Below are 11,827 nucleotides of genomic sequence, written 5' to 3'. Positions count from 1 at the left end.
TAATTTACAATGGAAATTGTTATGTTTTAAATTGTAAATAAAACTTTTTTTAAAAAATACAAATTTCCATTGTGAAGAGCTTCCTTCACAAAACCCTAAAAGATCATGCATGGCTGTACCATGGATCCTTCTCTGAAGCAAAAAAAGATATTCAGAGTGGTCATTAGGTGGTGTAATTTTTCACTCTCATGAAGTGTGTCGTTTTTAAAAGGACTTTAGAGGTCATACACAAATCAGCTTTGACTTAGGGCAGCTCTATGAATGGGAGACCTCCAAGACATCCTGTTATTAACAGTCCTGCTAAAGTCTTGCAAAGCCACAGTTCCTTCATTGAATCTATCCATCTGTAATGTGGCCTTTCTCTTTTCCTATTGCCTTCCACTATACCCAGCATTAACATATTTTCTAATAAGCCATGTCACCTCATGATGTGTTCAAAGTACAATATCTTCAGTTTAATTTGGGGTCTTAGGAAGAATACAGGCTTGATTTGCACTTGGACCCATTTATGTGTCTATTTTAGCATTTTGTGGTATCTGTAGAACTCTCCTCCAGCACCACATTTCAAAAGACTGACATTCTTTTCCTGTCAGTTTTCTTCATTGTTGTAGTGTGTGTGTCAAATAAAACATGGATTTTTTTAAACTAATAAAACATATAATAAAACACAATATCAGACATAGTGTGGTATCATTGTGACATTCTGCTTCCTTTCTCTTTTTGTTTAAAGTAATGAGTTCACAGATCAGCAACGAAGACACTCAGGGGTATGGTTCACCTAATTTACTGGCTATGCTTTACCCAACTTACTGGGTATGCTTAACTGTGGCCCTTGATTGTCCAGTGATAATGGATACTTTTCCATTTGCAAAACCTCAGAAAGTGGATAGGATTTGGGGGAGGTAAGAGACCCTTCCTGGCTCATAAAAAGATCCTGAGGGAGTGACTGACCAACTAGGTAGACAAAGTAGCTTGTGCCTCTTTACTACAAGGGAATGTTCCAGCTTGCCCAAAAGAAGCAGTTGTAAGACATTTGCTGAATTCTTTGAATGTTACAGTACTAAATGGATAAGTATTTGTCAGCTCTATTTTGCAGCAAAATACTAGTGTATGTGGATTCCTCTGTTCTTCTCAACCTGGTAATGGGATAGAGATGGCTTTGGTCACCTTGACAGATGACCTACTCTAGGAACAAGTGGTGTGTGCCCCTGCTGCTTCTGCTGAGCTTTGGCTTTCAATATCATCAATCTTTGTATAATTTTTAACTCTGCTGGTTTCCTACCCTAAAGTTTTTTTTTAATTCTGTAAACTCATGAGGCCCAGATCCAAGGGGGAAAGGCAAGATTTCATTTATTCATTTTTTAAAATTAAAGCCAAGAGAAGAAAAGGCTGGGAAGAAGCTTTATAGTATCCTTCAAAGACCTGAAGTATTGTTACACTGAAAAATTTAGAGGCTTTCTATCTGCTGCCCCAGAGAGCAGGACATCATCAAAGGTGCTTTAGTTATAGATAGATAATTTCAGTTCAACATTAGGAGAAATGTACTGACAGAAAAAGCAGTTCAAGAAGAGAAGCAATTATATACAGGGATGGTGCACTCTCCCTCAAATGGAGGTCTTCAAGCAAAGACTGACCAGTCACCTGTTAAGAATGCTTTAGCTTTCAATTTCCTGTACTGAAGGTTGTTGTAATAGATGGCCTACAAGGTACTCTCCAATTCCATGTTAACTAAATACTGTCCATCAACTGGTGCTTATGGTAGGTGGGCCCATCTTAATTTTTATTCTAATTACCTTATTCCCCATATGACCAAAAATTAAAGAAATACCTGTAGAAGGGTGCTAAACTAATGAATTTAGAATTATGATGGAAGGAGCTTCACAGTTTCAGGGCACAACATAACTGTTTCTAACCCAACACATGTTAAGTGTGCAGGCAAGAATAAGGATCAGCTAGTCTGGTCCATCCTGAAATAGAGTCACTTGGAATATGGTGAGTCTTTGAGTCACTTTCTATAAGAGAACATGTAATATAGATTGCTTTACCAAACTGAAAATCTAAATGCTATCAGGATGACTGGTTGGAGAACTTTGTAGACATAGGTCCAAAACACACTGCAGAAATAATCCAGTTTGAGCAACAAACGATAAATATCAACAATACAATATAAAACAAAATCAGAGATTAAAACAAGGATTTTTTTAAAAAGGGCTTACAAGTGCCCTTCTCTTTATCTGTCTTTTTAAAAAATTCAGCTCTTCCCCTATTTAGGCATGTTTAAGGATGACAAAGGAGAAGGATCAGAATGCCTTTTGTATTATAAAACCTACAAAGGTTATAAATATAGGAGCTTTGTCATACACTTACCAAACTGTATTTAAATCCTTTGACAGAAGGCTGCAGGGTTAATTTTATGCAACTGGGAAGTATGGTCAGGAATGTTAAAGCAAAGCTAAAAGGAAAATAACAATTTTATCATATTAAAATGTTGATTTCAATAACAATGGATTCAGTTTAAATCAGGAATCACAATTCTGACATGACTTACTTGCTTAGATCATTTTGGTGTGGATCAACTGTTATACTTACTGAAGAGAAATAAGCAACAAGATTCCTGTTCCCTATTTCCTCATTTGTACATACATAAGTTATTTTTAAAAATAAGTGAAAAGTAACAATGTGAAACTATAACAGTGAACCCACTGTTTAAATCTGCTCTGTTTGTATATAAGTGGCTAGATAGGTGTCATGATCTTAGGTTACTACACTGCACTGAAATAAATATCTTACAATTTTTCCAAAAGTTCAATTAATACTGAAAGTAGATGAGGACTTCTATTCTTACTTACCTTAATTTAAATTGGGTTTCTGCTGAGAGGGCTGTCTTTATTTTGAAAAAGACATTTACAGTACACCAAATATTGGCTACTTTATCCTGAAAATATATTTAACATGTTGCATTAATGTTTTTGTTAGTAAGCATTATTTACATGTTGAATAGCAGAGCCCTTTTGCACAGATTAATATCTAATGTGGACATTAAGTACATGAGTGTTACCTTTCTCTAAATCATGGACAAAAACATTTGGCCCAACTACAGTCTTGAATACCAGAGGGCATGGGTTGTGAATCTAATAAAATAACCTATAATTGGACATTTATCATTTGATTTTGCCACATTCTGTACCTAGAACATATTTAGCTCTGCTTGCAAGTTGCTAGCAATGACAGAGTTAACCTATAATAAATCAAGAAGTCTAAAGACATTAGCAGTTGTGCTAGGATCACTTTCCAAATTAAATTTGTAACCACACAGCTAGCATGCTCATGAAACTCATCCCTAAACAGCTGCTTGAATCACAGCTGTGTAGACATAACAGCAAGAAAGCTACTACCAACAACTGAGCCAACCCTCCTTGTTCACTTACAAGCATACAGAACACACACTGCAAAATTGCTGAAGGTGACAAGTGCTTGGCAGCACCCACAAACACATAAGATGTCTACTTAATAGCTAGCAACGTTTTACAACTATCAGCATTTGTAGGAATCTCAGTAAATGGGAACCAATTCAAAGAACCTGTCACAGGCACCCCAGTATAAACTTACTGTGCATTGCTTACGTAGACAGTTTCTCAGTTTATCCAGATAAATATCCAAATCAGTCATTCCCCTGCCAGTTCCAAAAATATTTCAGCTAGCATGAGACCAAAATTCCTAAGCTATCCTAGATAAATTGTGTGAAGATTCTTTCTTATAAAACATAGACTTGCCTCAGTAAAACCTAGCAATGTGTTTTTAAAATCCCATAAAATGCACCAGTAAACAAACCAAATTGGTTGACAGTTCTTTGGCTTGTGAATTTCTATATACTTCACACTTTGTGTAACATCTCAACGTACGACTGGGGAACAAGTTTCTAAATTTTAATCCCAATGTGCCACCATCTCTACTGTGGATGTTAATGGTTTTCAGAAGCCAGTCTGATTACAGTTGTAATATGCTCTCTCTCTCTCTCTCTCTCTCTCTCTCTGTGGTGCAAACCAGTTAATAGATGTCATCTCTGTAATAAAACCATCTACTTTATGCTCAACGCCTTTAGGCTTTGCTCAGCAATGTAAGTTGCAACTTTTCCTTACAGCGAATCAGAACTTTTAATGCTTAAAACATGAACATAAATCCAGCATTTTGAAAAGTAAAATAGGAAACAGAATGGGTTTAATTCAGAGCTTTTAGATACTTTAGATAATATTATGCAAGGACATTGTTAATTACTCTGGAATCTACTGGAATGGAAATATGTACATCTGAACTATAGATCTGACGATGGGATAAATGTTGCCTATTTGTATAATATCCTGGAAGATGCCAGCTGAGCTAGGGGTTAAATACTGGATTAAATAACTGGCAAGAAATGACGGTAAGAGAAGCCAGATCATATTACTAGCCTTCTGGTGTATCTTCCACATTAAATCCCTAAGGGTCAAAGTGAAGGTTTCTCAAGGGAGCTAAAAATATAAAACATTTACAAGAAGCTTGGAAAGGGGGAGAGCATAAGGCATACCTCAAACAAACCTCGATCAACTGGAAAGAGCCGTCTGAGCACTTGCAAAATTTGTTTGACGTCTGTGCAAAATGGGAGCCAACAGAAAGCAAAGGAAACAACTACAGTAAATCCTAGTTTCATTAACAATAGTAACCTGTAAGAAAAAGAATAAATTTATCCAAGCCCTGAAGGAGAAACAGAAGTAGAAAAATTAAAAGGAACAGAAGAAAATAATGTCTGTTTGTACTTCATAATTAGGGATGACTTAAATACAAATCTGAAATAGATAACATAAAGTGGGAAATCCATCAACAGAGGATATCAGGGATAAGAAAACTGTTAAATTTTTTTTAGAGAAGATACACTAAACTCTTATCTTCTAAATTTGGGTGCCCATTTGTGACCTGTGCTTAAGTAATGACAGGTGTTGAAGAGAAAAGATAGTTGTGTGTATTTTGATACACTACAGACACTCTTTAAACTATTTAGTATGTTATTTAATGACTTAGGAGAAACATGCTCTACTGGGGGAGGGAGGAGTAAAGAATTATAATGACATGAATCCCTTCTCGAAAAGCTTAATCAAGAAATGAAAGACATGCACAAATTCCCAAGGCAAAGCTGCCTAAGTGCATTCCAGAACCATTTTCTGGATGTCAACTTTTAAAGACACTCACCCCTTCCCCATCAGACCTTTTTTGAAGCACTTTCCCAAGAGATAGCAGAAGAAGGGCAGAGAGTGGTAGAGCTCCATTTGTTTGTAGTTAAGGGCTAAGCAAAATGCTACTGAACCCAAAACATCCAAATTGTATGAAAGGAAAAGCACTCCCCACAAAGCAAAGCCAAGGCTCACAGAATTATACATGTTTTTTATGTTAAGGACAAATTGTGTTAACCACTTGGTTATTAAAAAATAAACATCATTAAGAGAATACTTCAGATGGTCTTCTGATGCTACCAAATTTAACAAATTTAGATTTTCAAAAGAAAAACAAAATCAATGTAAGGTCAAAATGGTTAACTTTGCGTTATGCATTATGCCCTGCATTTTTTAATGCCACATAGAACAACCTGAAGCAATTGCACTATCCATCCCACGTGATCTGCACTGTTCTGACATGATTACAGCCACAAGGGAAGCAACGTCAACAGGACAGCTTCTATATTGCTCAGGTGGCATTTAAAAATCCATAGTTTACCCATATCTAGCCACAATTATCATGATGATGTGCAGTTTGGCAAACTATAATATACACAAAATGGATAGACGATTCTTAAAATTGCCTCCATTGACTTGTATTTTGTGGCAATGATGGCCAATACCAAATTTTGACCTCTTGTGCTAAATTCTCTTTCACACACACAATTTGGGCTTCTATAATCTAGAGATAAATGTGTATGTGTGAATTTGCCTTCAGGTATGATAAAGAACACAAGATAAAAATAATACCTATATATTAAACCATCTAAATATATAATCTATTTCTCTCTACTTAACAGCACAATACATGTTACACAAAAGTAAGATGCACTATGTCCAGTTAGGCTTATTCTCATGTCAGAGTATGCAAAAGACTGCAGCCTTGTGCTTAACTGAAGGATGCAGCTCTATACCACTTAACTGGGAGTACGCCTCACTGGATTCAACAGTAATGCTTAGGACTGTTGTCAATGTATTTTTCAATGATCTTATGAACATTTTTCATACAGTTTACAAAATAAACAGGAACTTTTCCTGTTTACATTTTTCAGGGGCGAGGAACATGACCCTTTAGATCAGGGGTAGGCAACCTGCGGCCCGCGGGCCGGATGCGGCCCAGCGAGGCCTTGGGACCGGCCCCAGCCCGGTCCTGCCGCCAATTGCCACCGGGGCCTTTGGCGTCTCGCGCGCAGGGGCAAGGAGGGCAATTGTCTAAAGAAGCCTCAGAAACATGCATTTATATTAACATTTTTTTGAAAATCAGCAAATTTTTTTCGCGTGTCCTCCATTTTTCATTTTAAAAGTGCCCTCCATTTGAAAATTTTGTCCTACATTTGTCCTGGTTTATCTATTTATTTAATTTTTAAACAATTATTTAATTATTTATTTTTTGGCTTTGGCCCCCCAGTTGTCTGAGGGACAGCAACCCGGCCCCCGGCTCAAAAGGGTTGCCTACCCCTGCTTTAGATATTGTTGGACCGCAATTCCAAGGAGCCCTAGCCAGCAGAACATTCATTCATTCATTTATCGCACTTATATCGAGCCCTTTTTCCAAAATGGTATCCAAATGGCTTACAATAATTTTAAAAAGTCCAAAGTTAAAAAGGAATTAAACATCAACATGAGTAAAAACGTCATTAAAAACAGCTAAAACAATAAAAACACTTAAAACATATATAAGATACAGTTATATGGATTTACACATGATTGGAGCTAATGAGGGAGGATGATGGGAGTTTCAGTCCAACAGCATTTGGTAGGGCAAACATTATTTACCCTGACACACTTTTTCCATATAATGTACATCACTTACTGCTCTTAGTGTCATGTTAGACCAAATCTATGTGAACCGCATCCTCTTTTTTACAGCTCCGTGTCTGCACCAACCCATCTCCAAAGGCTCTAGAAAATAAGACCCTGAAAAAAATCCCCCAAACTATGGTTTATCATTGCTCCCCATCCCTGGGATAGATAATAAATTGAACTGGTAAAATATAGTGGTCTGATTTCAAAGAATATGCAAGGATACTGAAAATGTCCATAATCAATCAAAATGAGGCCTGGATAAAGCAATATGCAGATAGCACTTGAAATCTGAGAAAGAAAGAAAAATGACAATGAAATGTTCGTAAAAAGCTAATTTTTAACCATTTATTATGCCCTAGAAAATTGCAAGCACAAAACTTTTCCCTCCAAAAAGAAGAAAGTAAAGCAACTGTCAAGTTCAGTTTATCACTGAACAAGCTTTAGCTTTGGTACTTGCCAAAGTGTAACTAAATTCTATTTAAATTAATTAAATTAAGTCATTATTAATGTTAAACATCTGGAGAACAAATATTTTGTTATTGCTGTTGTGTGCTTTCAAGTCGTTTGCAACTTATGTCGATCCTAAGGGGAAGCTATCATGGGGTTTTCTTAACAAGATTTGTTCAGAGGTGGTTTGCCATTGCCTTTCCCTGAGGCTGAAAGAATGTGACGTGCCCAAGGTCACCCAATGGGCTTCAAGGCCAAGTTGGGACTCAAACCCTGGTCTCCAATGTCATAGTCCAACACTCAAACCCCTACACCATGCTGGCTCTTGTACAAATATTTAAGATCTATAAAAACAAAAAATGCTGCTATACTATGCAAACTTGAATGGGAATAAATTCTACTGGATTTAAGTAGAATTGAATTTACTTTCCCAGCAGATAGTTGATCACCAATTAGCAGACATTAATCCTCGTTTGCATTAGCCTCCCAGCCTCAGGCCTGCCATCAGCAACAGAACAATACACATGCAAATCACTCCTGCATTCCCAGGCTCACACAATATATATACACCCAACTTTTTCCAGGCAAGCATTCTCTGAAGATGTCAGCCACAGATGCTGGCGAAATGTCAGGAAGAAAATTTTCTAGAACATGGCCACATAGCCCGAAAAACCCACAAAAAACTATGGATGCCGGCCATGAAAGCCTTCGACTTTACATTAATACTTTTCATTATTCATTTTATGTCAACAGGAAAAAAAACGATACTGTAGCTTTAGCTAGATGTACTTCTGATATTCACCCAAAATGAAACAAATGTGCTTACAACTGTGGGGGAGAACACCAACCTTTTTCTTGTTTGACGTGTCCTTTAAATAACAGCAGTATAAGATTACTGCAGGTATATAAATCAGCAAATCAGCAACAAGAACTGCAAAACAGACAGGTTATTCATAAAAATCCAACTCATTTTTTATCTGTATATTCTTGGTTATTCTGCTTCCTGTTTTGTCACTTGTCATCCTGTTATTCACTCAGTTGTCCCGTTACAGTTTTCAGTTTCACAATTTTCACACATGTTTGAAGGATTTTAAAAAACACAATACAAAATACAAAACCCATACAAGTATTTTATGTGTCACAGTTTCAGACATTGGCTTCAACTCAGACACAAACCTTAGCCTACTCATACACTCAGAATAGCAAGCACTAATGATATTACCCTTCTAAGACATCTTGTGGTCTTAAAAAAACAACACAGAAATTGCTATTTATTAAAGTTGCCAGAACCTCAACTGGAGATATTTCCCATTACTTTTAAATTCTCTAGATGTGAGTATGCTTGAAAAGGGTGCACCACCCCATTCTGTTGTTCCAGTACTTGCTTTCCCTACCTTTTCTCTTTTAGGGGAGGAAAAATGGACTTCTGCTACAGTAAGCAAGGGACAAGGCAGGTAACACTACTGATAGGGAGAACAATGCAAACCTATGCACATTTTCAGGAACTTGAGCATTTAAGCACCTGGGTTCTATCTCCAGGAGAGCCACTGACAAACTCAATAGTAATGCAGTAATACTATGTATGTCATGGAGCTGCCTTAACAAGCAGGTTTTTATAATGTTCAGATATTATACATTAAAACAATTCTAAGACAGAAATCATAAATTTATAATATCAGAGACTGGGTAGAATGGAAAACTGTACAATATTTGATCTAATGTCATTGTAGGGCTAGCACTAATACGTGATCACTCTATTTCCATACAAGGGTTTCTTCCAAAAATACCACCAACTGGAAGAAGATTAGCTCTGTAGCACTGAGAGTTCTGTGAAACACTGGCATGTTTAAATGGAGACAAGGGCTGCATACGCACTGTAGAAATAATCCAATCTGACACCACTTTAACTGCCATGGCTCAATGCTATAGAATTCTGGATATTGTAGTTTGTTGTCGCACCAGAGCTCTGTGACAGGGAAGGCTAAATGTCTCCCAAAACTACAGTTCCCAGAATTCCGCACGGAGTCATGGCAATTAAAGTGGTGTCAAACTGGATTATTTCTGCAGTGCAGATAACGCCTCAGCCTCTTCAGATCAGATCAAAAGCCTTTTGATCTGAAAACAACATATTCCCACAGTGGTCAACCAAATGCCTATGGGAAGCTAACAAACCAAGAAATGAATGCAACATTCTCCCACTCTTTGTTTCCCAGCAAATGATTTATGGAGACTCTGATACAGGAATACATAAATGATCACCAATGCTGTTTTCTAGTTCCTTTTTAAAAAGTGTCCAAGGAGGCAGCCACCACAAGATCTGGAAGAAGCAAACTGTCCAGCTGGACTATATGCTTCATCAGATGAAGCACAGTAATATGAAAGAGGGAGAAAAACCTTTCCCTATCTTTTTCCTCCCTTCTTCTTCGTGGTCTCTGCGAATCATACAAATGGGTTTCACTGCGCCTGCGCAGTGCTGTTCGGAAACTTCTGGAATCACTGGGCAAAGTTTACTTTGCAACATATAGAAACTTTTTGGCAGTAACTCCGCCCACCCATTATAAGGCCCCTGCCTTCCCGCTCTTTCCCCAGTTCCTTTTTTCCGCCACGCTAGCTGCTTCAGGGAACTTTCGCTCGCTCTTGCTTGCTTGGAATCACTTTCACTTTTGACCTCGGACCGTCTCTTGACCATTCTCTTTCTCCCGCCCCGGTAACTTTGGACTTTTCAGCTTGTTGACCTCATTTTGGATTCTCCCTCTAACTTGACGACTTCGGAAGGATGCCAGCACCCTTTAAGAAATACAACGTTTGCGGAGGCAAGGTGCTCGTTCAGGACCCGCACTCCTCCTGTCTCCTCTGCTTGGGCAAGGACCACGACCCGAAGGTTTGTTCCCTCTGCAAGTCTCTCTCTTCCCAGGCTTGGAAAGAATCGTGAGTCCGCGCTAACTTCGGCCATCGCAAGGAAGGTCGAGGAGGGTGGCCTATCCGTTCATCGGCCCCCTCAGCTGCACACCGGCTCTTCTTTTCGGGGCAGCGTGTCTAGTGTGGTGTCTGCCCCGCGATGGCAGAATCTTTCTCCACCACCATGTGGCCCGTGGTTCCCAGAAACCCAGTGCCCCACGAAGCCCTCCAAGCACCCCCAGAAATCTTCGGGGGCTGAGGGTTCTGAGCCCAAGGCGAAGTCCGGGAGGAAGCGTCCGGGGGGCTCGCGACCAGGCACCGTTCGGAGGCGGAAGCTTGCCCATACCGGGTACCGCCCTCGAAGTCGAAGTCATCTCGCATGCCTAAGCTGCCCGAGACGGGGGTGGGGCCTTCGGTCCAAAGAGGCGTGGTTTACAAGGACAAGTCATCCAAGCCTTCCACTGCGGCAGCAGTTGTCCTCTCTGACTTGCTGGACAACCCTTCTTCCCCCTTGAGGAACGAGAGACGCCTCGCTCGTCGAAGAAGAGACCTCAAGGGGCCCTGGGGGGCGCCCGGTTCGAAAGAAGTCCAAGTCCAGCCATGGCCAGAGTGGGGCTTCATCTCCTCGAAGGGGAAGGAGCGTCCTTCTCACAAGTCTCACTCCCCAGAGAAAGACTCGCTCCCCAACCAAGAAGGCTCGCACTCCTGCTTCGTCTCTTCCCTCCGGACCAAAGCCTCCACCTCTCATGGGCTCCTCTCCTAGAACCCGCTGCCGGCCACTGTGGGACTTCGTCCAACCTGATGCGGAGGTCGTTGGGGCCTTGAGAGAGCAGTTTCCCCTCTCTCCTTCCATTCAGAAGAGACGAGCCTATGGACGAGGACGACGAGCCAGTGGACGAGAGCACTGACATGTTCTACGACTCGGAGAGGGATGTATTACATGTTGGTTGCCGAAGGAAGACGCCTTTCACAACCCAGCTGAACCTGCACCCTGTTGCCCCTCGGAGGGAGAAGCCCCAGACTTCGCATACGACAGCGTCAAGATCTGACATTCTGTCGCGTCCCGCTGCTCGGCCCGAGACGGAGTTGCCTGCCCTCCAGATGCCGGCGAGTCCCACGTCTCGAATTCGAGTGCCTGACATCCAGCTCTCATCAGGCACTGACTCCGAGGAGGAGCCCTTGTCGCCGGCGGGGGATCATTCCGGCGAGGATGACACTTCCATCCAGGTGTCCCCTTAGCGGATACACCACCCTGAGCCATCTTCTCCGACCGATGATGTGCGTTCGTTCAATGAGCACATCATCAAGATGGCCAGGGCCCTGGACTGAGCTCTCCTTCCCCGATGAGCAGGCTCGGGATCCGGTGGAGTGCCGAGTTCATGGTCGAGTTCCCACGCCGCCTTCCATCCTGCTGTTGCCGTCCCTCGAGA

The 11,827-nt window shown here is 40.5% G+C and overlaps 1 protein-coding gene across 1 annotated transcript in view; it reads right to left on the bottom strand.

The window, feature by feature from the left end:
* The window catches only part of ALG6 (ALG6 alpha-1,3-glucosyltransferase), a 21,376-nt gene extending 10,598 nt beyond the window's left edge, over positions 1 to 10,778 (bottom strand). The window contains exons 1-7 of the mRNA XM_042464317.1: positions 10,634 to 10,778; positions 8,348 to 8,430; positions 7,276 to 7,340; positions 5,224 to 5,409; positions 4,565 to 4,700; positions 2,850 to 2,935; positions 2,368 to 2,452 (exon numbers count right to left, since the gene is read on the bottom strand). Of these exons, the coding sequence (XP_042320251.1) occupies positions 2,368 to 2,452; positions 2,850 to 2,935; positions 4,565 to 4,700; positions 5,224 to 5,409; positions 7,276 to 7,340; positions 8,348 to 8,430; positions 10,634 to 10,778 (786 nt within the window). The remainder of the gene's footprint in view (positions 1 to 2,367; positions 2,453 to 2,849; positions 2,936 to 4,564; positions 4,701 to 5,223; positions 5,410 to 7,275; positions 7,341 to 8,347; positions 8,431 to 10,633) is intronic.
* Between the last annotated feature and the right edge of the window lie 1,049 nt (positions 10,779 to 11,827).

Source organism: Sceloporus undulatus, chromosome 4 (assembly GCF_019175285.1).
Source record: "Sceloporus undulatus isolate JIND9_A2432 ecotype Alabama chromosome 4, SceUnd_v1.1, whole genome shotgun sequence".
NCBI lineage: Eukaryota > Metazoa > Chordata > Lepidosauria > Squamata > Phrynosomatidae > Sceloporus > Sceloporus undulatus.
The sequence above is the reverse complement of the archived record's forward strand: the minus strand, read 5'-3'. Positions and strand labels throughout refer to the sequence as shown.